The sequence below is a fragment of the Penicillium crustosum genome (genome assembly GCF_028827405.1).
Source record: "Penicillium crustosum strain IBT 35664 chromosome Unknown utg000005l_segment0_segment0, whole genome shotgun sequence".
Taxonomy (NCBI): Eukaryota; Fungi; Ascomycota; class Eurotiomycetes; order Eurotiales; family Aspergillaceae; genus Penicillium; species Penicillium crustosum.
In genome coordinates, this window is record NW_026623126.1 from 482,809 (window position 1) to 504,152 (window position 21,344).

Consider the following 21,344-nt stretch of genomic DNA (forward strand, 5'->3'; position numbering starts at 1 on the left):
TCTCCTGCAGAGGTTGTAGATAGGGCAAGCCCATAGATTTTAGTTAGTATACTAACTCCAAACCAAATGAACAACTAGAATCCACTATATCAACCGAGTCAAAACAACAAAAAGAAAGAAAGACGAGAAAGTGATTTGTTAAAGTGGTGGTCCGTACTCCCGAAACAGGACTAGCGCGATAGTCCCGTGCGGTTCTTCCGACTTGACGCTGCGAAAGACCCTCGCACATCACCACGCCCTTCTTGGCAACACTCCGCTCCAATTCGCTGGTCTCGAGAGATATACTCAGCCAGAGACCATGCAGAAGTCTCGCACCATCAACACTGCCCTGGGGGCCCGCCCCTTCGTGCCAGTCCCGCGGGTTCAGCTTCAGTTCCAGCGCAACCTTCAGGATGTCCGCATCACCCGGACTGGCAAGCCCCTCGTGAAGGTCCAGGGTGGCCGGTAAGTGATCAATTGTGCTGTGGATAGGGTTATTGTTCTTGCTTGCTGACGCGCTCTTCCTATAGTTCTTCCATTGGAGGTAGCTAAGCCTTTCCATTTTGACGCTACCCTTCGGTCCGACATGCTCACACGATTCTAGGTCACACTGCGACCGTCTTTGGTGCTACTGGTTTCCTCGGTCGCTACATTGTCAACAAGCTTGGTAGGTTGAGGGTCTGCTGTACTGCAATTGGATCATGCACTAACGGCCCGCAGCTCGCCAGGGATGCACCGTTGTCATTCCTTACCGTGAGGAGATGGCCAAGAGACACTTGAAGGTCACTGGTGATCTTGGACGTGTTGTGTTCATGGTATGGAGCCTTACTACCGCATATTTTGTTGAAATTGAGGGGGGTGTCTGACTCCAGTATAGGAATACGACCTGCGCAACACCCAGTCCATTGAGGAGAGCGTTCGTCACTCCGATGTTGTCTACAACCTTGTCGGTCGCCAATATCCCACCAAGTGAGTTGAAGTGTGTGATATACATGAATACGTGGTTTCTGACGATAGCAGGAACTTCTCCTACGAGGATGTCCACGTCGACGGTGTCGAACGTATTGCCGACGCTGTTGCCAAGTACGATGTCGACCGCTTCATCCACGTTTCTTCCTACAACGCTAGCCGTGACTCGCCTTCCGAGTACTTCCGTACCAAGGTTAGCATATCCACGGAAACTATACAAGAACGAGAGTGCTGATGACATATAGGCATGGGGTGAGGAGATCGTCCGCAAGATCTACCCCGAGACTACAATCGTGCGACCCGCACCCATGTTCGGTTTCGAGGACAACCTGCTCCACAAGCTGGCCAAGGTGGGCAACGTTTTCACCTCCAACCACATGCAGGAGCGCTACTGGCCCGTTCACGTGAGTTATCCCCTCCAAGACGGACAAGCTGCATTGAACTAACCCTATCCAGGCCATCGATGTCGGTTCCGCTCTGGAGCGCATGCTGCACGATGACAGCACCGCCGGCCAAACCTTTGAGTTGTACGGCCCCAAGAACTACTCCACCGCCGAGATCGCCGAGTTGGTCGACCGTGAAATCATCAAGAAGCGCCGTCACATCAACGTCCCCAAGGCTCTTCTCAAGCCCTTCGCCCACTACATCAACAAGGCCCTGTGGTGGCACACTCTGTCCGCCGACGAGGTGGAGCGCGAGTTCATCGACCAGGTCATTGACCCGACAGCCAAGACCTTCAAGGACCTCGGCATGGAGGAGACCGCCGATCTGGCCAACTTGACCTTCCACTACCTGCAGGGCTACCGTAGTGCCTCTTACTACGATCTACCTCCCTCCACGGAGCGCGAGCGCCAGGAGGACAAGCGGTACCTGCACGTGCTGGACGATCAGTAGTTTGTGTTTTTAATGTGTAAATAAGCCTTCCTAGACCAAAGTCGATTTCCTTTGTGGATGAGTGGTGTACGAACATAGTATACAGTAGACCAGTAGACAAGCCCGTAAACTAAAGTTCTAACTTGTATAGAACCCATTGCCTTCAATGTTCCTAAAAAGATCCAATAAAGGTCCAATATCAAAAACTCAATTCCCCAGAGCTCCCCGCACTCGATAACATCATATCAATCCCACCTCTAATCCTCACCCTCCCCTTCACCTTCACGTTCACACCCCAACCACCCACAATGTCTCCAACACCCATCCTCCTCCTAAAAACAAAATCCTCTCCTCACGATGGCTACGAAGACTTCTTCTCCGCACAAAACTATACCCCAACCTTCATCCCAGTCCTCGAACACCGCTTCCTGAAAAACAACCTCACCCAAGTCCGCGACCAATTCCGCACCGGCGCATTCAACACCAATACCTCAACCCCGAGAAAATATGGCGGTCTAATCTTCACCAGCCAGCGCGCAGTCGAAGGATTCGCGCAGATGATCGAAGATGAAAAAGACGGTACATACAACACCTCCCACATCGCAATCCAACACCTCCAACACGAACCCCAGAACCCAGACTAACGCAACCAATTGGACAAATCTAGTGACCTTCAACATCCAAACCTCCCCACCCCTAATCCTCTACACCGTCGGCCCAGCAACAGCCCGAACCCTCACAACCCTCCGCGACAAACACCTCCCAGATGCCCTCATCCATGGCGCAGATACAGGAACCGGAGAGAACCTCGCGCATTTCATCCTCTCACACTATGACTCCCTCTACCCGACAAACAAACCAGCACTCTTATTTCTTGTCGGTGAAGTGCGGAGGGATATTATCCCGAAAACACTAATGGATAAAACCTTACCGGCGGAAAAGCGGGTTGGGGTTGAGGAGCTTGTTGTATATGAGACGGGTGTTATGGAGTCTTTTGAAGGGGATTTTGCCGATGTGGTGGGTAAGTCATCTGGGGATGTTTGGGTTGTTGTTTTCTCGCCGACGGGATGTGAGGCTATGTTGAGGGTTCTTGGGTTAGGCCCTTTTGCTGGAACTGGTTCTGGAAAAGGAACTGGAAATGGGAAGGTCTTTGTTGCCACTATTGGACCTACGACGAGGGATCATCTACGCGAGAAGTTTGGGTTTGAGGCGCATGTTTGTGCGCCTAAGCCTAGTCCTGAGGGTGTGCTGGAGGGTATTGAGAAGTTTATGAGTGGAGTTTGAGAGGTGGACGTGGATGGGTGCGTATGAGTATATACTTTGTGTGCTTGTGTAGGGTGGATGTATATAACTAGATGTAGAACCGGGATTATATGTATATAAAATAGGAGAGATGCAATGCAGGCAGGGTATTACAGTGCAAATCAACTGTTTTGCTTGAACACTTATAATCACATTTCGAGTTGCCCTGCTATCTCTAAACATGTGTCAAATCACGCCGTCAAGTCAAAGAGCGTGCGGAATAGAATAGAACCCAACATCCTCCTAGCCAACTTAATATCTTGAAATAGTCAAGTCAGATTTACCGCATGATTTCCTCGTAGATCAGGACTAGAAAAGGTTAGTAAATATACCAAGAGAAGACCAGAATCAGACACAAAGGGTAAACTCACGCTTTAGCTGCTCCTTACTCAGAGCATCCTTGTTCTTGTCAAAGTCGAAGAATCCCTCGGGAATGGGTGGTGCAGTGGGCTCATCTTCAGGATCATGGTATGGCTCGAGGTAGGGGTGTTTGAGCGCTTCCTCAACAGTGATACGCTTAGCCGGGTTGAAAGCGAGCAGCTTCTCGAGCAGATCTAGAGCCGTGTCGTTACTCTTGGGGAAGAGTGCGCGGAAGGGGATCTTCTTCTTAAAGGGGAGGGAGCGGATGTATTCGCGGGCACGGCGGGATTTGATGCCGTAGTAATCTTCCATCGTGGGTGTGCCGAGGACATCCAGGATGAGAGTCAGCTGGTGGTGATCTAGATGTACATGTTAGTTATGGTGGTTGCTGCTTGAAAGAAGAAGTGGAATCATACAATCCTTGCCAGGGAAAAGAGGCTTTCCGCTCAGCATCTCAGCCAATATGCAGCCGACACTCCACACGTCAATAGCCTTGGTGTATTCCTTGAATGTCAACATGATCTCCGGTGCACGGTACCAACGTGTGGCCACATATTCTGTCATGAATCCGGAGTTGTCGTCGGTGGAGGCGGCCGAGCGAGCCAGACCGAAGTCACAGACTTTCAGGTCGCAGTTGGCATTGAGCAGAAGATTCGAGGGCTTCAAGTCTCGGTGGAGGACGTTGGCTGAGTGCATCGCCTTGAGTGCACGCAGGGTCTGGTAGATAAAGTATTGGCAGTGATCGTCTGAGAGGTCTTGTGTGCGGATAACCCGATGCATGTCTGTTTCCATCAGTTCCTAAATGTTGTTAGTAAACCGGGTATATCCCATACATGCGCATCTTGTCAGATGGCAAGCTTGGACATACTTGAATCAGGTAAACTTCATTGAATCCCTCGTAGTTACGGGGTCGTTGAATATCCAAGATGGAGATGATGTTTTCGTGGTTAAAGTATCTCAGCAACTTCATCTCACGGAGTGTACGCAGGCAGAACATGGAGTGATCGAATGGCGTGATCTTCTTGATGGCAACCTTCTGGCCCGAGGGCTTATGAATGGCAGAGCTACATGGAGTTAGAAAAGCCTCGACAAAAAGAGTCTTGCCCTCCTTACCAGACAACACCATAGGCACCTTCGCCGATAACATCTTGGATTTCATATTGGTCTGAAACATTGAAGGAGATCTTCCGGGATCCTCCCGCGGGAGGGTTTGGCTGAACCATGTCGAGAGTGGTTTCTTTGATAGGGGTATCCTTTGGGGAATCGTCAGCTTTTAAAATTCGTGGGATCCAGTGGAAAAAAGGTCGAATGCAGTCCATGGGTAAATAAAACGGGAACCGGGGATTGAAAGTAGTAGACGGGGAATCGCGCACAATTTTGCGATTCAGAATCCAGGGAACGCAGGGCAATAACACTCGTAGTCAATCGCTCGAAAGCCTCGAGCAACTCGACAGGTACCAGCGCGGGGGAACAAACGCCACGACAATGCACGGAAAGCGGGAAATAAAGCTTACTTTCGTTTGCGCTGCAATCGAATTGGTTTCTCAGAAAGGTATTCAAAATCTCGACTGGATTGGGATTCGAAGGTCGGCAGGATCTCAGGGAATGCAAGGCGAGGAGTAGAAAAGGTAAAGGGACCTTGGTCGTACGAAGCTCCAGGTGGGGGAGGTGATGTGACAGGGACAGCGTCTAGGCCCGGGGAACCGGAGTAGGATGCGAAGATCAGGGGGTGTGCTGTCGGGTCGGTACCACAGTATCACAGTATCAAGTTCAGAGCCTAAGAACGTGGCATGTTAGTGGAATTGACGGTGATGATGCTGGCCCGCATGGAGAGGATGAGCCAAGACGCTCCGAAGCGGGGTCAACCTCTGATGCGGGATCACCACGGGTCGGGACTGGATTGGAGCTCACCTTGTCGCCTTGTCCTTTAGCCAGGTAAGAAAAGCAGAGAAGAAAGGAGAGGAGGATGAGAAGAGGTGAACCTGGAGAAACAGCGGGCCGTAGGGGAAGTGGTGGGGCAGAGAGCTTTGAAGCGGCTCCAGCAATTTGGTAGGTGAAACAAAGTGGTTCCGACTCCGAAATTCACGGAAATTGATGTCAATTAAGAGAGAAGAACTGGGAGAGACTAGGAATAATTGATCCCAGAGAAGTGTAGGAGGAAGTAGAGTGAGAGAGAGAGAGACATTGAGAGAGAGTGTGAGAATGCCCCTGTCTGAGTTCTCTGATTTCTCTGGTTTGATGGACGTGGAACCTTGGATCACTGGAGTTATCTCCACAACTACATGAGGGGTACTTGGTACTGACTGGAGTTACCCATATATTATAAAGTACCTCAAAAGTATATCAATACAGTGATCTAGGGATCTCCGCCACAGCGCCAAAGTCTCTCACATGTCGCGCTCAATGGACGGCGCTACTGCACCTGGCGAAACTTGTCACAATCGACTTTCCCGCTCCACCGCATAGGAGGTGCTAGTTTCACCCTGATTGGAGAACCCACCATTCCTAGTTTCACTAGTCCCAAGGGGTATCCCATTAATTGGGTCTGAGACGGTGACTAAATCTCACGCAAATCAAGTATAAGTCATACAGGTCTATATATAATGTTCTCTCTACGGGGTTGTAGGCCGTGCGATGTTCTCGTGTTATGAGGGGCCTGAGTATCCCAGGGCTTCCGCTTAATCATAAATAGGCGCCAAAACCCATGTACATTCAAGAATAGAAATTAGAAACTACGCGGACTTCTTCTAATAGCCCAGTAGTACTTAAATGCTTGTTTCTGTTAATATATATAGACTATCACCGATCTTCAATAACCCCGGTCTTTGGTTAAAGCTGACTCTTGTTTTAGCTAGATTTTAAAAACTGTTGGATTGAGAACGGTAGCACTAAAGGGCTTACCTATTGCAACCAATTTAATTTGATTAAGAGGTATAAAAACACGGTAGTTTGCAGCAAACGACAAAAGACGTTAATTAGACCTGGATAGTTGATTCTCCCGAGACAGACCAGACAGCTTAGACCATTTGAACGAACACGTGCAGCCTATTCTATATATGAAGGTAGATCCATCGTCGCTTGCTCCAATATCTCGAAATCAGAGAACGAAAGACCGTATCGGAGATGTCGTTTTAACAATTCATGAGCGATGAAGCGCTCCGGTATATTCCCCTGCGCATCTAGGAACGAGACACGGGGATTGGTATTGCTGATTCTCTGTAGCTCATTTGCACGGCGATGGTGGTTTGGACATCTATCTGGACCCATCAGGAAGATCGTGATATACACCCAATTTAGGCCCAGAAGATCGAGCAGGAATTCGTTCATGTCTGGTACTTCGCCGTCGAGTACGATAAGAAGCCTCAGTATTGGCGTTTGTGGGCCAGCTTGCCACCCGTACATGGGGTGGTAAATTGCTGTTCCCGAGTGTTTTTGGAAGTGGAGTTCCTTCGCTCTTTGCCAGCCTAACATCAGTCGAGTATCTCCTCCGAATCTAATTTTTGACCATGTTTGTTCGAGATTTTGGTGGTTGATGTGGCCTACATAACGGGCTTGATCTGCGAATGTGACGACTTGATAGCCTCGGGGATTGTGGTCGTGATTAATCATTGCTTGAGTAAAGCGATGTATGATGGTCTTGGCGATATCTATTTCCTGATGTTAGTATCGAATGTAGATGGGTTGGAGGGGAAGATATTCACCTTTGCTCTTTGGCTGCTTAGAGGTGAAATAGCCTGTAACGATATGCTCCTTATAATTTGGGCGAAGCGGTGCAAAATTCATAGACTTAGAGACCTCTAGGAGAATTATAGTCTCGTCTAAAGGAATTGCCGGCTCCCCAAAGTATCTGAAAGGAGGCATGACCTGCTTCGAGTAAGTCTCGGAGATAGACTGGACCTTGCAGATATCATCGCGTGAGGAGTATTCCATAGGTGTTTCAACCGCGGATTCCATCCTAGATCGAGCCATGCTCATCGCAGAGATGACATCGGGCTTCGTCTTACTCCCAACAATGCCTTCTGTGTGATTCATGACCCAGTATAGACGCTCCTCGGCGAGATCTTTGTATCCTCTCCAACCGGGTGTGACTCCTCTCCACCCACTCATTGCGTTGACGGACAAATTGAGAGGATTAGACATTGATTTTGCCCAAGCCAGTGGAATAGGCTCAAAATATCCAGCTCGGAGGAGGTGGAAATACTGAATCGGGTGCCGGGTACGAAGATCGGCGACCTTTGTACCTATTCCAACTGTTTCTTGATATGTTGCCACAAGCTGTCGCCATTCTTGATTTGGCCATCTGCCTTCCTCCTCATCTAGGATGGCCTTGCGTAGCCCCCTGGTGTGAATAACTGTCTTCTCCTCTGTCGTCTTCTTCGATAGCATCCTTTTCAAACTATCAAATGTCGATGGTTTGGAGCCTTCCGTGGGGGAGCCCGAGGGATTATTTTGATGAGTGAGCCGCTGTTCAGCTGGTTGCTGGATATCTGAAGAAGATGTAGTGTCAGCGTCATTTGGTGTAGAAGTCTCTTCGACATCCCATATGGTAGACGTTGGTTCTGTTGCATCAATGGCCGCCTGTGCCTCGGCATTGAGGGTTGCATTCAATCGTACAATCTTTTGAATATACTGGTTGTAACCGAATAGAGTAGGCTTCGCCGTACTGTAACTGCCGGGGGTTGTAATTGCAAAAGGCGTGGGCACACGGCTATATGGATTCTTCATGGTGCGAGCCGATGAATGACTGTCATGATAGGCTAATTCACCTGCTCGGATGAGAAAGAGGGGGGTTAGACCGTCGCCACAACGCAACTGATATCGTCAAATTGGCAAAGCTGACCTGGATACATGACTGCTTTGGACCACATTTCCTGGACAGCAAGCCGGGCAGAATTCCTGTCTTTGTATTTGTGGATATCGCAGTCGCAGTTAATAGATTGCGAGGTATGCTGTGGTTCGATGTCACTATTGAAAATGCGACAGGCCTGCTGAATGGCATGTAGGATGGCTTTCACATCTTGCTATTAGAGCAGACAAATGTTAGCAATTTATCAAGATAGAGATAGAAGGACTCTATATCGTACTTCATCTATAGAGCGGATTTTGGCAGCTTCAATGAATGTATTGGTGTGATGATGTGTAAGCCCTCTTATTGCTGAGCGTGCATACGGTGGGAGGGAGTTCCGCATATCCGCCTCAGCATCCATAGTAGGCAAACTTGGAACTGTAGGCTCGTTTTGAACATCATAATACCGACTTATAGCGTCGTCAATGTTTTCCGTTTCCTTGGATAGATGCATCAGTATAGTTGGAAAGAGAAGTAATAAAAATGGCGTACCTCCAACAACCTAAGGGCGGCCCCTTCGCTAGCCTCTGGAACGATGGCAATGAATTTCGCTATGTCATCTCTCGAGGGTAACATGGCGGAGAAGAAATACGAGGAAGTTGTAGAAAGGGGATCCGTACTCCGTACGCGCAGTTAAATTAAATGTCCCCTCCGGCTGCGGGGGTGACCAGATAGAGAGAAACAAAGGTCCGAGAGTGCAAGGATATAGATAGCGCTCGCTCTCGTTATCACCCTATTGCGTTATTGGTGCAGACAATTACTACTAGACTTGAATTGGAACATATGCCCGCCCGTATAATACTATTCCACCCCAGTTTGCGGTGTCTTTTCAAAAACTAGATCATTTGATTCGATATGGTCCAATCAGTTTCCTAACGTCCAGGCATCCTCCTGAACACACATATAACATTGGGTCCAGCCCTCCGGTCATCGATAGGACCACTCAGAGACTAACGAGCCATGGTGACCTCGTTAAGAAGAGAAGGCCTGAGAACAATATTTGCTTATCCTAAACTCCTCGCTTAACCACATTGGAGCAAAATACCTATCACGGAGAACAGCACATCCGTGGCCCCAAGGCTATACTACCAGGTCCAGAACCAGCTTAGCGGTATGCTACGAATGATTCGTTTACCATGTACTCACTCAATTTGACTGTACGAATCAACTCCGCGAGCTGTCAATTTCTCTGCTAGTATAATGCCAAATATGGAATCAAACCTCGAATTCGGCGAGTCTCTTCTCAAGGGTTCCCAAAGAGAGAAGGTCCAGAAAGCGTCCAAGATCAAATCAACCGCTATTTCTATCATCATCGTCGTTCTTGTATCTCTCAACACTCTCGTTGCAAATCTACTTTACACATCCCCCGTCCCGGTGGCTCATAGAATAACGGCACCGCCTGGATCCCTAACTTCGCTGTCAAACATACCTGTCGTGACTTTTGGAAGATCCACGAGTGGGTGGCGCAGTATAACACCTCTGGGTGGACGATCGAAGGGCATCCTAACCAGGGACGGCTTTTGGCGGAGTAGCTGCTAGCCTGCTATATAGCTGAGAGCGCAACAATTCGTACCTAGGTAGAACAGAACATATAAGCATGAGGCTCTTGGCCAAGGGAATCTATGGATCCATGGATGGCTCCACCATCCTTAGTCATCTTGGCCCCATTCGAAGATTCCAAGGTTCCTACCTCGGAAGATTGTAGATAGTTTCAATGCTGATGGAGGGCATGGGCATTACCATCCTCCATTCTCTTTCTTGTCAGCGTACCATTCGAGGCTAGGCTTAGCTGTGATACCTTAATGCCTATCTGCATAGGTGTATGTATATCTAGCTGATATACTAGACACCATTTCTGGTGATATCCTCCTACACTAATCCCACCCAGCAGTGCTAGAATCATCTCACATAGGTCTTGCCATTTCCATATGTAGTGGGAATTCTCATAATAAAATAGAGTAGAAAAATAATACCGTTAATTCTTCATAGATGCGATCAGCGTCTATCGCCTTTCAACTATAACCCAGCGATCTACTAGTACTAGATAATCCAAACATGCCCGCCGTGATAGAAACCCAAACGCAATCTTCCCCAACGTAATGGTACAGGCGGGAGGACTCGCGAAAAAAACACGAATTTCATGGTCCAAGACCAATCGGTCAGCTTCTCATTACTGCACGACCTGAGAACAAATCGTCAGTGCTGACCGATACGATGGTCAGAGCAGAGGGCTCAAACCTTCTCCTGCAAGGAACCCATCCACTGATCCAAGCTGAGACTTTGATCGGCACGGTCCTCAACCAGCATTGTCTGAGCCCAGAGACGCAGACCGGGCTCACCATCCTCGCGAACAACGTACAGGTGAGGCACGATCATGCTGCCCACACCCTTGGCCCGGTGGTCCCGACTCTTCTCAACCACGGCCCGCACACGCTGGTTGAACTCGTTATCGACGTCGGGGAGGGTTTGCTTGCCCACCCGCAACTGCGACTTGTCAGGGACGCCAAAGACATCCTCGATGAGCTGTGAAACAGCGTCGCGGCCAACCCAGAGGAACTGGGTCTGGCCATCGTCAATGAGGTACAGACCGTAGGGCACGAGGCGGCCCGAGGACAAGTTGACAGGAGGGGGCAGCAGGATTTCGCCGGTCTGGGGATCAGGCACACCCGCAGTGTCGGGCATGTCGTGGAGTGAGTACATTCTCGGGTAGATATATTGGATGAGGAGCGGTAGGGGAAGGGTCGACAGAAGGCAGAGAGCTGCGGACCGCATGTCCGTAGGGATCTGGGCAGATTTGCGAAGACCAAGCTAGAGAAAGGACAAATTAGTATAGAACAGCCACCACAAACGAAATAGAGAAAACTTACGTTCTTGATCATTGCAAGGAACAGGACAGGCAAGGCTCTCAGGTTGGCAGGGAACTGAAGGCCACCACCGCTAACGCTACCACCCGCAAGCTCCTTGCGGTAGGTCTGCAGAAGCTCCACGATCTTGGCCTGAAGAGCCTCGCGAGCGGGTTCAAGGCCACTGCTCAATGTACGCTCGACGGCCTTGTGACTGAAGAATGTGGCAATGGCCTGCTGGTCAGCCGAGGCGTAAACATCTGCCAGGGTCTGGGTCGTTGGCAGCGCTAGGGTCAAGACACGGATACGACGTTCACCGTTGCAGGTAGTGTGAAGGACAGCCGCTTGCATGCAGACGACCGGCTTGGTGACTGTCTCATCAATGGCCACTTCGACCACATAGGCCTGGTCACGAGGGAAGGCGGGGAAAGCACATAGATCGGAACTACGGTTGAAGAAGTTGCCGTAGAAGGTGCTCATGCGCAGACCAGTGGTTGCGCGGACGCGGAGAACGGCCTCTAGACCAATCTCCGAGGAGAGATAGTCAGAGAACTCACGGGCGAACTTCATGGCATCCTCAGTCCGTGCAGCGTTCCAGCCAGGGTAGAAGTAAGTTTGACCACCTGTGTAGCGAGGCAAGCAGCTCAAAGATGCAACATCTTGGTATTGAGATGAGAAGAGGAACATATCCACAGAGACTTGAGCTTTTGAACATTCGACGGCGAAACTCTTGTAGAATGAGTTTGCAGTTTGAAGCAGACTCGATTCTTTGCTGGTGCCCAGCACCTTCTTGTCTTCTCTCATAGTGAGCGCTCCATGACCAGTGTTGGGCAAAGATGAGCTCAGGACAGTCATCTTTCCACCGACGGGGGAGATCAACTTATAACCAGCCCGCAATGCCGCACCCATGGCACAGCTGTTGTTTTGGGTGTTCTGGAACATTTCCTGCAGTTTGCGGAGGAATATCTCAATGTTCTCCCGGCATTCGCTCAGCGTCACCAGGAGATCACCAGGAATGGGGAGGAAAGGCTCATCCAGATCACTGACAACCAACATCCGGGGCTCTGAGGACTCTGACTCGTCCCGGGGGATGCTGAAGTAGTGCAAGCTTGAGTCCACCGCAATAAATCCGAGGCGAGTACGGCGGTCTGCGTTCGGGATGCGGTCAAGGCTCTCCTGGATAGTGCGAGCGGTGGTGGCCAAAAGACCATTGGTCACCGATGCATAGCTCACATCGATCAAGAAGAGGTAGACCAGAGGTTGGGGTGGTCGGACCATGTATTCCTGCGGCGCAACGAATTCGACCATGCTGTGGTTGAGATCGGCACGCAGCGAACGATCGGCGGGCTTTTGCAGTGTAGAGTCCCAATCGAAGGCCTGTGGCACATCGTTCGTCAGGTTACACATGTTACAACGCCAGCGGTGGCCATGGTCAAGGAAGGTGACGAAGGGGTTGATATAGGAGCGGCAACGTCGGCATCGGGAGATGACTTGGTCTGGAATCACAGGAATGGGGTCCTCGGCGTCGTGAAGAGAAGCATACGGTTGGATGACAAGGGCGAAGGGCAACTTTGATTTCTTCAGGAGTGAGTTGGTTGTGGGGACAGCGTTGAGCGTGGATCGCATATATTTCGTAGGGCAATTGGCTTCGGGGGATGGGTAAACACTGGTCTGTCAATTTGTTAGCATGTCGACCACATACGAAATAGACCATCTATACATACTCCCGGAGGCAGGATAACTGGAGGAGGGGGATAGTCCAGCTCAGCGACGTTGAAAGGTTGGGATCGAAGGTCCGTGGGGTAAAGCTGGTTGAGCTGGACTTGAGGTCGCATCGGGGCTTGGGCCACAGGCTGCGGGGGCGGCATATGATGAGGCTCGCTCATTCCCATTCCACCGAATTGCTGGGTCATCTGCGAGACATCGGCAGCAACAGGCGCGCCGTATGATGGTGCTGCGGGCTGCATCTGGCTGGGGTCCGCACCGTAGGCGGGTTGTTGATATCCTGCAACTTGGGGCTGCTGAGGGTAAGCCCCGTAAGCACCCCCAGCCGTGGGTTGTCCACCGAGCGCGGCATTGGCGCCGGAGCCAAAATCGAATGCCTCACCAGCGTACGCTCTCTTCTTCTTTCCACCTGCGGCTGGTGCTGGCGCGCCTTGCCCATGGACCGGGGACTGTGTGGGTTCTGGGGAGCCGTAGGCGGGCTGGCCATACCCTTCTTGGGGAGGGAATCCCCCTTGTGGTGCTGCCATTAGAGTCGAGTAGGTTATGTTTAGTCGTACTTAAGGGTTGGGAGGAAAAGAGGGTCGCGCTCGTCACGAACTCGGCGGGTGGAATCAATATGAGGAGGCGGGTGGTAACAGCTCCTGGAACCCCACAATCAGTCTCTCGTCAACAAAACAGGGTGAACCTGCGTTGCGTACAGGGTAGGCCATACCTTTAGAAAACCCAGAAATATCACAAAAGGCAGTAGCGAGGCAAAAGACAGCTCACCAGAAGAAACCAAGGGAGTGTGGGAGAGGCGGTGATGATGGTCTACGGTGGCCTTTAGGTCGTGGCGCTCCAGCCAATCAGAGGCCAGGGGACATGTGACGAGAGGCGTGTTTTTATATTGTACGACAACCTTTGATATTGTGTATAAGACGGTCTATATATCAATTTGAGGGAATATATATATATAGAATCTGTTCTCATCGAGCTGAGTCTATACATATTTGTAGGTATCTGGCTAGTCACACATGAACACCTCTAACCCTTGGTCCAAGCACAGAGCACAGCCATAGATTCTACTATACTGTCAATTGCAGTAATGAGACTATGAGATTCGATTTCCCCCCAAAAAATGTATCAGAGTAGTTATATATATTCTCATGGTGGTGCTCAAGTGTCAAAGAATGTACTGATAACATATGTTGTAGAGCAAAGGTGGTTGCCCTGCCAACACCAACCACACCGACGGCTGCACAAGAGAACTCCTCCACACGTTCCACAACCTTCAGTTCTGCATACACCAAGTAGTTAGTTTCGTTTCTTTGTTTTTTTGTAGAGGACTTTATTGTTCTTTACTGTTCTCTTTTTTTGGCTTTACGCTTCGTTCTAGTCATTCCTTTGGTTTTGTTTGGATTGGATCGCATCCCTGACGTCCAGGACTCAGACCATCTCACGACAATTGAATGAACACCCCGCCACAATGAGTGTCCGAGTTGTCGCGCGTATCCGTCCCCTTCTCAAGTCCGAACGAGAGGCCGATGTGATCCTTCGTACGGGATCTTCCGCTACCGACTCCAAATCACGCCACTCAATAATTGGCGACAAGAGTGACAAGAGCGACAGGAAATTGGCGGCATTGAGGGACAGGGATAATGTGGTTCGTATTCCAAACCCCAAGAATGAGGGCGAGGAGTATGCGTTCCAATTCAATAGCGTGTACGACGCGGAGGTATCGCAACAGGAGCTGTTTGATGCTGAAGGTGAGTTGCTGTTTCAAGCTCACCAGGCCTTCGATGGGTTAGTATATTGATCGGAGTAACAGTGTCGCCAACCATTAAACATCTTCTCAACGGATTTGACGTGACCCTCTTCGCATACGGTGTCACCGGGACAGGCAAAACACACACAATGCGTGGCGGGAAAACCCTGGCGGACCGGGGTGTAATTCCCCGCCTACTCAGTGGCATCTACAGACGCAGCCGGAAGATCGAGAAGGACAGCGAGGGAGAAACGACAGTGCATGTTGCCCTGAGTTATTATGAAATTTACAACGACAAGGTGTATGACTTGTTCGAGCCGCCTGAGAAGCGCACAATGTCAGGTCTTCCCCTTCGTGATAATGGCGGTAAAACCATAGTTTGCGGCCTGAGTGAGAAGCCGTGTACCACTTTGAAGGAGTTTGAGCAGCTTTATGACCAGGCCAACACTAACCGATCCACCTCGGCGACGAAGGTATGATATTATGGCAAACGATAGGGGTTATATTATCTTGCTAAACATCCGAATATAGCTCAATGCTCATTCGTCTCGATCCCACGCCGTTCTGGGTGTGAAGGTCACCATCACCTCCCCTGACAAGGTTCGCGTCAGCACTGCTTCCGCTATTGATCTGGCAGGTTCCGAAGACAACCGACGGACGGAAAATGATAAGGAGCGCATGGTCGAATCGGCTAGCATCAACAAGAGTCTTTTCGTTCTGGCCCAGTGTGTCGAGGCTATCAACAAAAAGCAACATCGCATTCCATACCGCGAGTCCAAGATGACCAGAATTTTGTCCTTGGGACAGAACAACGGCTTGACAGTGATGATTCTCAACCTGGCGCCTGTCCGTTCTTACCAACTTGATACAATTAGCTCCCTGAATGTCGCCAATCGCACACGGAAGATCGAGGTCCGCGAAGTAGAAAACGATCCCATGTTCAAGGGTCCGGCCCGGCCATCGATCAGGCCATCTATGGGCACGCGGCAACCTTTGCGCGCACTGACAGCTTCTGTGAACGTCAATATGCCGGCGCCTGCTGCGAAGGACTCTGCAGAAAAGGAAGATGGCAAGCCTGTGAAGGCATTCAGCGTATATTCGGACAAGCCGCAACCAAAGCTTATTAGCCAGCTTCGGAAACCGGAAGCACCGAAACGTACCTCGATCTCGAACGCTCCCTCCGGTCTTCCATCATTGAAGACCGCCCGCCAACCCCTGGGTGCGCAACCTACCGCGCGCCACGACGACTTCTCGGCTGCTAGGATCGAGGAGATGGTTGAGAGGAAGGTTGAGGAGATCTTAGCTGTGCGGGCCGTTAGCGAACAATCGAGACAGACGCAAGTCCATGAGCTCAATGAACAGCTTCAAAAGCGGTTGGCACTGCTAGAGCAGCGCATTGAGGGGACAGAAGATGCTCGGGCTGAGGGTTTGTCATACCTGCTGATGGCTAAGCAACATCAGGCACGTGGTGAAGATAGCTCAGCTCTGAGAATGTACCAGCTGGCCGCTCCCCACTTCCCTCACAATGAGAAGCTGGTAGGCAAGATTGCTGCCCTGAAGGAGCGGGTTCACACAAAGGCTTGGGAAGAGAAACCCCATTCCCCGCCCAAGGGCAGATTGGGCAGTATGCTCTCCCTCAAGAAGGACGCAACACAAACCCTTGGCAAACGTCAAGCGGAGAGTCACGAGTATGACTACATGGACCAGACTCATACCGGCTTTTCAAGTGATGAGGATGTTCCTCGCCCAAGACACAAGAAGCGTGCTGCAGCCAAGCTCGGTCAGATCGAGGAAGCCCCCGAACTCCTTGACAATGAAGACCCATCCATTTCTCCCCGAACTATGCACATCCTTTCCATTATCAACTCGAGGGATGTGAGCCAGATCAAATTGCTCAAGGGAGTGGGCGCTAAGAAGGCAGAGGCTCTTGTTGATTGTCTTTGTGAGATGGATCAGACATCATTGGATACAACCGACAGTGGAAGTGTCTCAGACCAGCCCCAATTTCAGGTCAACAGCTTGGCACAACTGAGCCAGCTGAAAGGCGTTGGGGTCAAGACGGTTGAGAACATGAGACAAGGAGTATTGGCTTAAATGCTGCGTTTTTGGGCGGCATATACCGGCGGCGCATAATGGTTTTTTTTCCCTCTTATCTTTTCATGCATCATCCTTGAGCGACGGTGCTACGGCGTTTTCGGGTCTATACTCTTCTGAGGTATTTTGGTCTATATTTTGAATCCATCCGAGGTCTATGGGGACATCCTCATTGCGCTTTTTTTTTGTTATCATATCATTTTCATCATAGCCATTCATTGAAAGTCTTTTTCTCAAGGTTATCTTTCCCATGATTGCCCACCAGAACCTGGGAACTTGGGTAGTCTTTCTCTGGTATATCCTCTAACAGCCGGTGTCCTTTATCAGTACAATCATACAACCCCTTGGGCAGTTGACACCAAATTCACTACATTAAAGACCCAACTTAAAGACCCAACCCCGTCAGAAGCCCCTTATCTTGCAAACCAAGCTCCTCATCCACTTTAACCCACAACCTCGATCTAGCCTCTGGGTCATTACAATGAGATTTCGCAGTTCCCTCCCAAATGCGATTGATATATTTCCCTCCACCACGCCCATTTTCCGCACCAACACCCTGCTTCTTAGGATCCGGTCCGAACTCCAACGCAGTAGCCGCATGGGAAATAGCCAATCCACCCTGTTGCGAATTGATAGCGACGTACCGCAAAAGAAAACCCAGTCCACCGGGGGCTTTCCCTGTGTCCCGAAGATTGTGCCATATACCCGAATCCACGAAACCGGGATGGACGCCGTTGATTGTGATGTGCAGGTACTCGGGGTTCTTGAGGAGACGAGATTGTAGCTCTGCAACCCACATCTGGAAGTAAAGTTTATTGTTTCGATAATCGTTTCCCTCCCCACCTAGTGCACCATTAAAATGATCGAGATCGAAGACTCCTAGATGGTGGTAGCATGAGGTTGTGCAGATGACTCGAGGCTCGGCACTGCGAGCTAGAGATGGGAGGAGTCGGAGGGTCAGTAATACATGGGATAAGAAGTTGACCTGGGTTTTATCAGTGTTCGGTTCGTATGTACCAGAAATTTCAAGACAAGAAACTCACCTGATGAACCAACTGGAACCCATCCTTCGTTGTATAGGTTTGCTTAGTCGACTCCGCAATACCGGCATTGTTACATAGGATATCCAAAGCGCGGTCGGATTGCAGCCATCTTTGACAGAAAGCCTCGATGCTGCTGAGATCTGCCATATCGATTTCCCACCATTCGATCGTGGACGCATGTCCGTGCGCAGCGGCGAGCTCTTTACATTGATCCACGGCGGCTGTTGGATGCAGTTCCCACGCAGGGGGCTCGCGGCAGGCGAGAATAAGGTTTGCGCCCCAGGATGCGAAAGACTTTGCTGCTTCGAAGCCAACGCCGTTGTTCGATCCGGTTATAATAATCCATTTGCCTGTCAGATTGGTCCCGGGCACGTGTTTATCTGTGAGGAATGTGGTATTTGCTCCCCTCACGGCCTGTAATAGGTCATATAATCCCGAGAAGATTGAAGCCATGTTCAGATAGGTGCTTGCTTTGCTATGAAAACTAAGGATAGAATATAAGCTGGGAATGAGGGAATGAGGGTCTTCTTATTAAAACAACCTTGAACACAATATGTCTTAGCTCGGGTGGAGACTAAACCTTGGAAGCCTTAGTCGCATCCTTTTTGATTGGAATTAGATTGAAATTGGATTGAAAGTGGTACTTTTTACCGGCGCCTCGTGGAAAACGTCATGAATTCTGTTGCCTGCGAATAGGATTCTCTCAGTGGATCTCTCAATGAATGGGGTTTCCACACCGATTTATCGTAGATCTTAGGTTTGGTCAAGTTATAAGAGAAGAGGGAGAATCAATTATCAATTAGATATCTATCTGGTCACATGTTATATCCTTTTAGCAACACCAATAAACCCAAGAATATCTATAAAACAAAGATATCTAAAAACACCCGAAAAACCACTTGACTTGGCACCCATATTATACCTTGTTAAGTTTGAAGCCACCAACCGCCCCTCTGGCAAAAACAAATATAACCGACCCAGCGATCATAACAACGCCACAGAATATCTGCAGTCGAGTATAATCGCCGTGGAGAACATCTGGCACCAAAGCACCACCAATAGGAGCACCAGTCAAGGCTGCAAATGAGATAACAGAAAAGAAAGTGCCGTTACGCACGCCCACCTGGCGAAGATCGGAGATCTGCGCGACAAGAGCTGGTGCAAGTGAGACAAAAGCACCAGAGCCGAAGCCGTATAGCGCGCTGAACACAATCACTGGGATATTACCCCTCGACGGTAGCCAGAGGGCTAGAACGAGGATGGACGAGAAGAAAGTTGTTAAAACCATCATATTGTAGCGGCCAACCTTGTCAGCCAAATAACCTGGGAGCGTGCGGCCGAAGATACTATATGGATTTTATTAATTCACCAATCACCAACGATGTAAGGTATATGGACTCGAAAGGGGAAAACTCACCTAGCCGCATTCAAAATTGGAAGCAGATACCCAGCCAGATTAGCAGACATGCCATATCTCTCGGCTTGGGTAATAACAAAAGTAAACGGCAAAAACATTCCCCAGAAGAAACAAAAAGCCCCGGCAAGCGTAAGCGCAAACTTGAGCTCCGCCAACGGCCTCACGAAATTCAGGATATCAAATGGCTTAGGACGATGCGGTAATCTCGACTTCAGCGTGAGATTGGCGATACCCAACATGAACAAAATGAGGAAGGCACAGATTCTCATCGCCCAGGGGAATCCGACTTTGGGAATTAGTTGGGTCACCATGATGGGGAAGATGACTCCACCCAGACTGGATCCAGAGGCTGTTACACCGAGGGCGAAACCACGACGCTTAGCGAACCAGGTGCTGACGGAGTTGACGGAGGCGTTGAAGATGGCACTTGCGCCGATTGGGCTGCAGATTCCTTGGGCCAGGATGAATTGGTAGTAATCTGTTGAGAGGGAGGCCATCATTAGACCGAAGACGTGGAGGATTGTGCCGAGGATGAGGATCCAGCGTGGGCCGTAGCTGTCGAACATAGTTCCGAATATCGGGCCCTGAGGAAGATGTTAGGATGGGGGTTCGGGGCAGAGGGATGGTATACGAACGCAGAAGAACATCATGAAGGTCTCTAGCGATGTAATCCATGTTACTGTGCTGGTGGAGAACTCGCTCAGTTGGTGAGTTTGATAGTAATCTTGGAATACTCCGATGCCTGCATGGTATGAGTATCTTGTTGGGTTCATATATTCCGACAGGACTTACAATTGATCCACCCGAAACTAACGAATAGACCACAGAAAGCTCCTAGTACAACCAGCCATGCCTGCGCACCTCCATCGGGTGGTGGACCGATCGCCGGGGTTGCGGCTGCTGAGCCAGCAGCAATTGACTTCTCGGAAGATGGTTGTGCTTCATCTTTTTCCGATAGCGCAAGTCCCTTTTCTGGGTCACTATTCCCATGCACATTCAGAACGGGAATAGTGGTGGCGCTGTCGATAGAGGGAGCAACCTCAGTCTCATTGTTGACCATCTTTCTTGGCTTCGAGGAAAGTTCGAGTTATAGACTTTAATAATTTGTGTTTGCAATCTGTGTTGAGGAATTAGAATATTGCATTTTTGAAACAAGACCACCAATTTATAGATCCGACCCCAAATGAAGACGGGAAGTATAAAATTAAGAAACAAAACTGTGCGTTGGACAAGTTCGATTCCAAACTCACCTCAACGTCGGCCCGGCCGTTTGGTCCTGAAGCTTTAGGGCTATTGCAGATTCAAATCCTCAGGGCTTTTAAGTTCCGTTCAAGTTTCAGATGCCAATTAGGCCTATATTTAAGGTGATATATAAAGAAAAAAAAAAGAATAAAAAAAAAAAAAAACATACGAGTCAGTCACAACTTCGGACAATGTCGGATTCTGGCTAAGTCCGAGCTGATAGATTACTTTTTTCATTAACCACTAACCCAGAGATAGCATGGTGGCTTCATTGCGGTTGGTCAATTATTCACAGGACCCAGGAATGGCCCTAACTGGCGAACCAATATCATCTTGCAAGGCGTACAGGGGTAACTGCAGTGGTCGGACATATCTGCAATATCCCGAAGACCGAGGGCGGATTTAGCTGGTAATCCGGGATATTGCTCGTTCGGTAATAAAATATGGGTCATTTGGATTCAAAATATGTGAAACATATCATTCTGGTTAGATGCAGTTGAAACAACTTCATCTCTTAATATTTATCCGGCCATCAGTGAAATGAGTATTGAGTCACATTTAGCCCATGAAGGGGGAAGACATTTGTCCTCTCGACAATGCTGATAGGAGTCTCACGAGCCAATCGGGGGTTCCAAATACAATGAGATATTTCCTTTCTGGTAAGCATCATTAAAAGCTATGAAATCCCCGTTTTGATGGATGAACCAATCTTCGCTCTTATTCTAGGTCTTTACCTAAACAAGAAGGGCAACTAGAGGCTATCTAGGGAGTATATGGAAGGAAATTCTCTCCATGCCCAACAAAAGCCGAAAAATGCAAAGTTCCTAGAGGCCCTGTATAGATCCACGAAGGGTATTCTGCGGCCTCTATGGTTCACGGGCCGGAATAAGTACGGGTGGGACGCTTC

At 49.5% G+C, this 21,344-nt stretch overlaps 10 protein-coding genes across 10 annotated transcripts; 4 read left to right on the forward strand and 6 right to left on the reverse strand.

The window, feature by feature from the left end:
- Window positions 1–145: 145 nt before the first annotated feature.
- Window positions 146–1,900, forward strand: N7487_010866 (complex I NDUFA9 subunit family protein; the record flags this gene model as incomplete). The annotated part of the gene is made up of 7 exons (XM_056878596.1): window positions 146–437; window positions 584–646; window positions 700–794; window positions 857–948; window positions 997–1,141; window positions 1,194–1,352; window positions 1,405–1,900. Coding segments are annotated over 7 exons (1,284 nt in total), but the record flags the coding sequence as incomplete, so codon positions are not given.
- A 229-nt stretch (window positions 1,901–2,129) lies between these two features.
- Window positions 2,130–3,105, forward strand: N7487_010867 (uroporphyrinogen-III synthase HEM4; the record flags this gene model as incomplete). Its single annotated transcript, XM_056878597.1, has 2 exons — window positions 2,130–2,400; window positions 2,489–3,105. 2 exons carry the CDS (start codon window positions 2,130–2,132, stop codon window positions 3,103–3,105), a joined length of 888 nt encoding a protein of 295 aa, XP_056723916.1.
- Window positions 3,106–3,403: 298 nt separating this feature from the next.
- On the reverse strand, window positions 3,404–5,177 carry N7487_010868 (mitogen-activated protein kinase; the record flags this gene model as incomplete). The annotated part of the gene is made up of 6 exons (XM_056878598.1): window positions 4,998–5,177; window positions 4,597–4,736; window positions 4,352–4,547; window positions 3,900–4,281; window positions 3,495–3,842; window positions 3,404–3,432 (listed from the first exon to the last, which is right to left on the reverse strand). The coding sequence occupies exons 2-6, from the start codon at window positions 4,704–4,706 to the stop codon at window positions 3,404–3,406; spliced, it is 1,065 nt and encodes a 354-aa protein (XP_056723917.1). The 5' UTR covers window positions 4,707–4,736; window positions 4,998–5,177.
- A 1,966-nt stretch (window positions 5,178–7,143) lies between these two features.
- N7487_010869 (uncharacterized protein) lies at window positions 7,144–8,208 on the reverse strand (the record flags this gene model as incomplete). Its single annotated transcript, XM_056878599.1, has 1 exon — window positions 7,144–8,208. One exon carries the CDS (start codon window positions 8,206–8,208, stop codon window positions 7,144–7,146), a length of 1,065 nt encoding a protein of 354 aa, XP_056723918.1.
- Window positions 8,209–9,538: 1,330 nt separating this feature from the next.
- On the forward strand, window positions 9,539–9,861 carry N7487_010870 (uncharacterized protein; the record flags this gene model as incomplete). Its single annotated transcript, XM_056878600.1, is given in 2 exon segments — window positions 9,539–9,703; window positions 9,715–9,861. 2 exon segments carry the CDS (start codon window positions 9,539–9,541, stop codon window positions 9,859–9,861), a joined length of 312 nt encoding a protein of 103 aa, XP_056723919.1.
- Window positions 9,862–10,499: 638 nt separating this feature from the next.
- Window positions 10,500–13,424, reverse strand: N7487_010871 (COPII subunit SEC24; the record flags this gene model as incomplete). The annotated part of the gene is made up of 4 exons (XM_056878601.1): window positions 10,500–10,511; window positions 10,568–11,137; window positions 11,197–12,843; window positions 12,897–13,424. The coding sequence occupies 4 exons, from the start codon at window positions 13,422–13,424 to the stop codon at window positions 10,500–10,502; spliced, it is 2,757 nt and encodes a 918-aa protein (XP_056723920.1).
- An 84-nt stretch (window positions 13,425–13,508) lies between these two features.
- On the reverse strand, window positions 13,509–13,958 carry N7487_010872 (uncharacterized protein; the record flags this gene model as incomplete). The annotated part of the gene is made up of 3 exons (XM_056878602.1): window positions 13,509–13,538; window positions 13,610–13,795; window positions 13,926–13,958. Coding segments are annotated over 3 exons (249 nt in total), but the record flags the coding sequence as incomplete, so codon positions are not given.
- Window positions 13,959–14,362: 404 nt separating this feature from the next.
- N7487_010873 (kinesin family protein) lies at window positions 14,363–16,735 on the forward strand (the record flags this gene model as incomplete). The annotated part of the gene is made up of 3 exons (XM_056878603.1): window positions 14,363–14,642; window positions 14,705–15,114; window positions 15,173–16,735. 3 exons carry the CDS (start codon window positions 14,363–14,365, stop codon window positions 16,733–16,735), a joined length of 2,253 nt encoding a protein of 750 aa, XP_056723922.1.
- Window positions 16,736–17,120: 385 nt separating this feature from the next.
- Window positions 17,121–18,231, reverse strand: N7487_010874 (uncharacterized protein; the record flags this gene model as incomplete). Its single annotated transcript, XM_056878604.1, has 2 exons — window positions 17,121–17,720; window positions 17,779–18,231. The coding sequence occupies 2 exons, from the start codon at window positions 18,229–18,231 to the stop codon at window positions 17,121–17,123; spliced, it is 1,053 nt and encodes a 350-aa protein (XP_056723923.1).
- A 463-nt stretch (window positions 18,232–18,694) lies between these two features.
- N7487_010875 (MCT family MFS transporter) lies at window positions 18,695–20,255 on the reverse strand (the record flags this gene model as incomplete). Its single annotated transcript, XM_056878605.1, has 4 exons — window positions 18,695–19,124; window positions 19,196–19,779; window positions 19,831–19,937; window positions 19,988–20,255. The coding sequence occupies 4 exons, from the start codon at window positions 20,253–20,255 to the stop codon at window positions 18,695–18,697; spliced, it is 1,389 nt and encodes a 462-aa protein (XP_056723924.1).
- Between the last annotated feature and the right edge of the window lie 1,089 nt (window positions 20,256–21,344).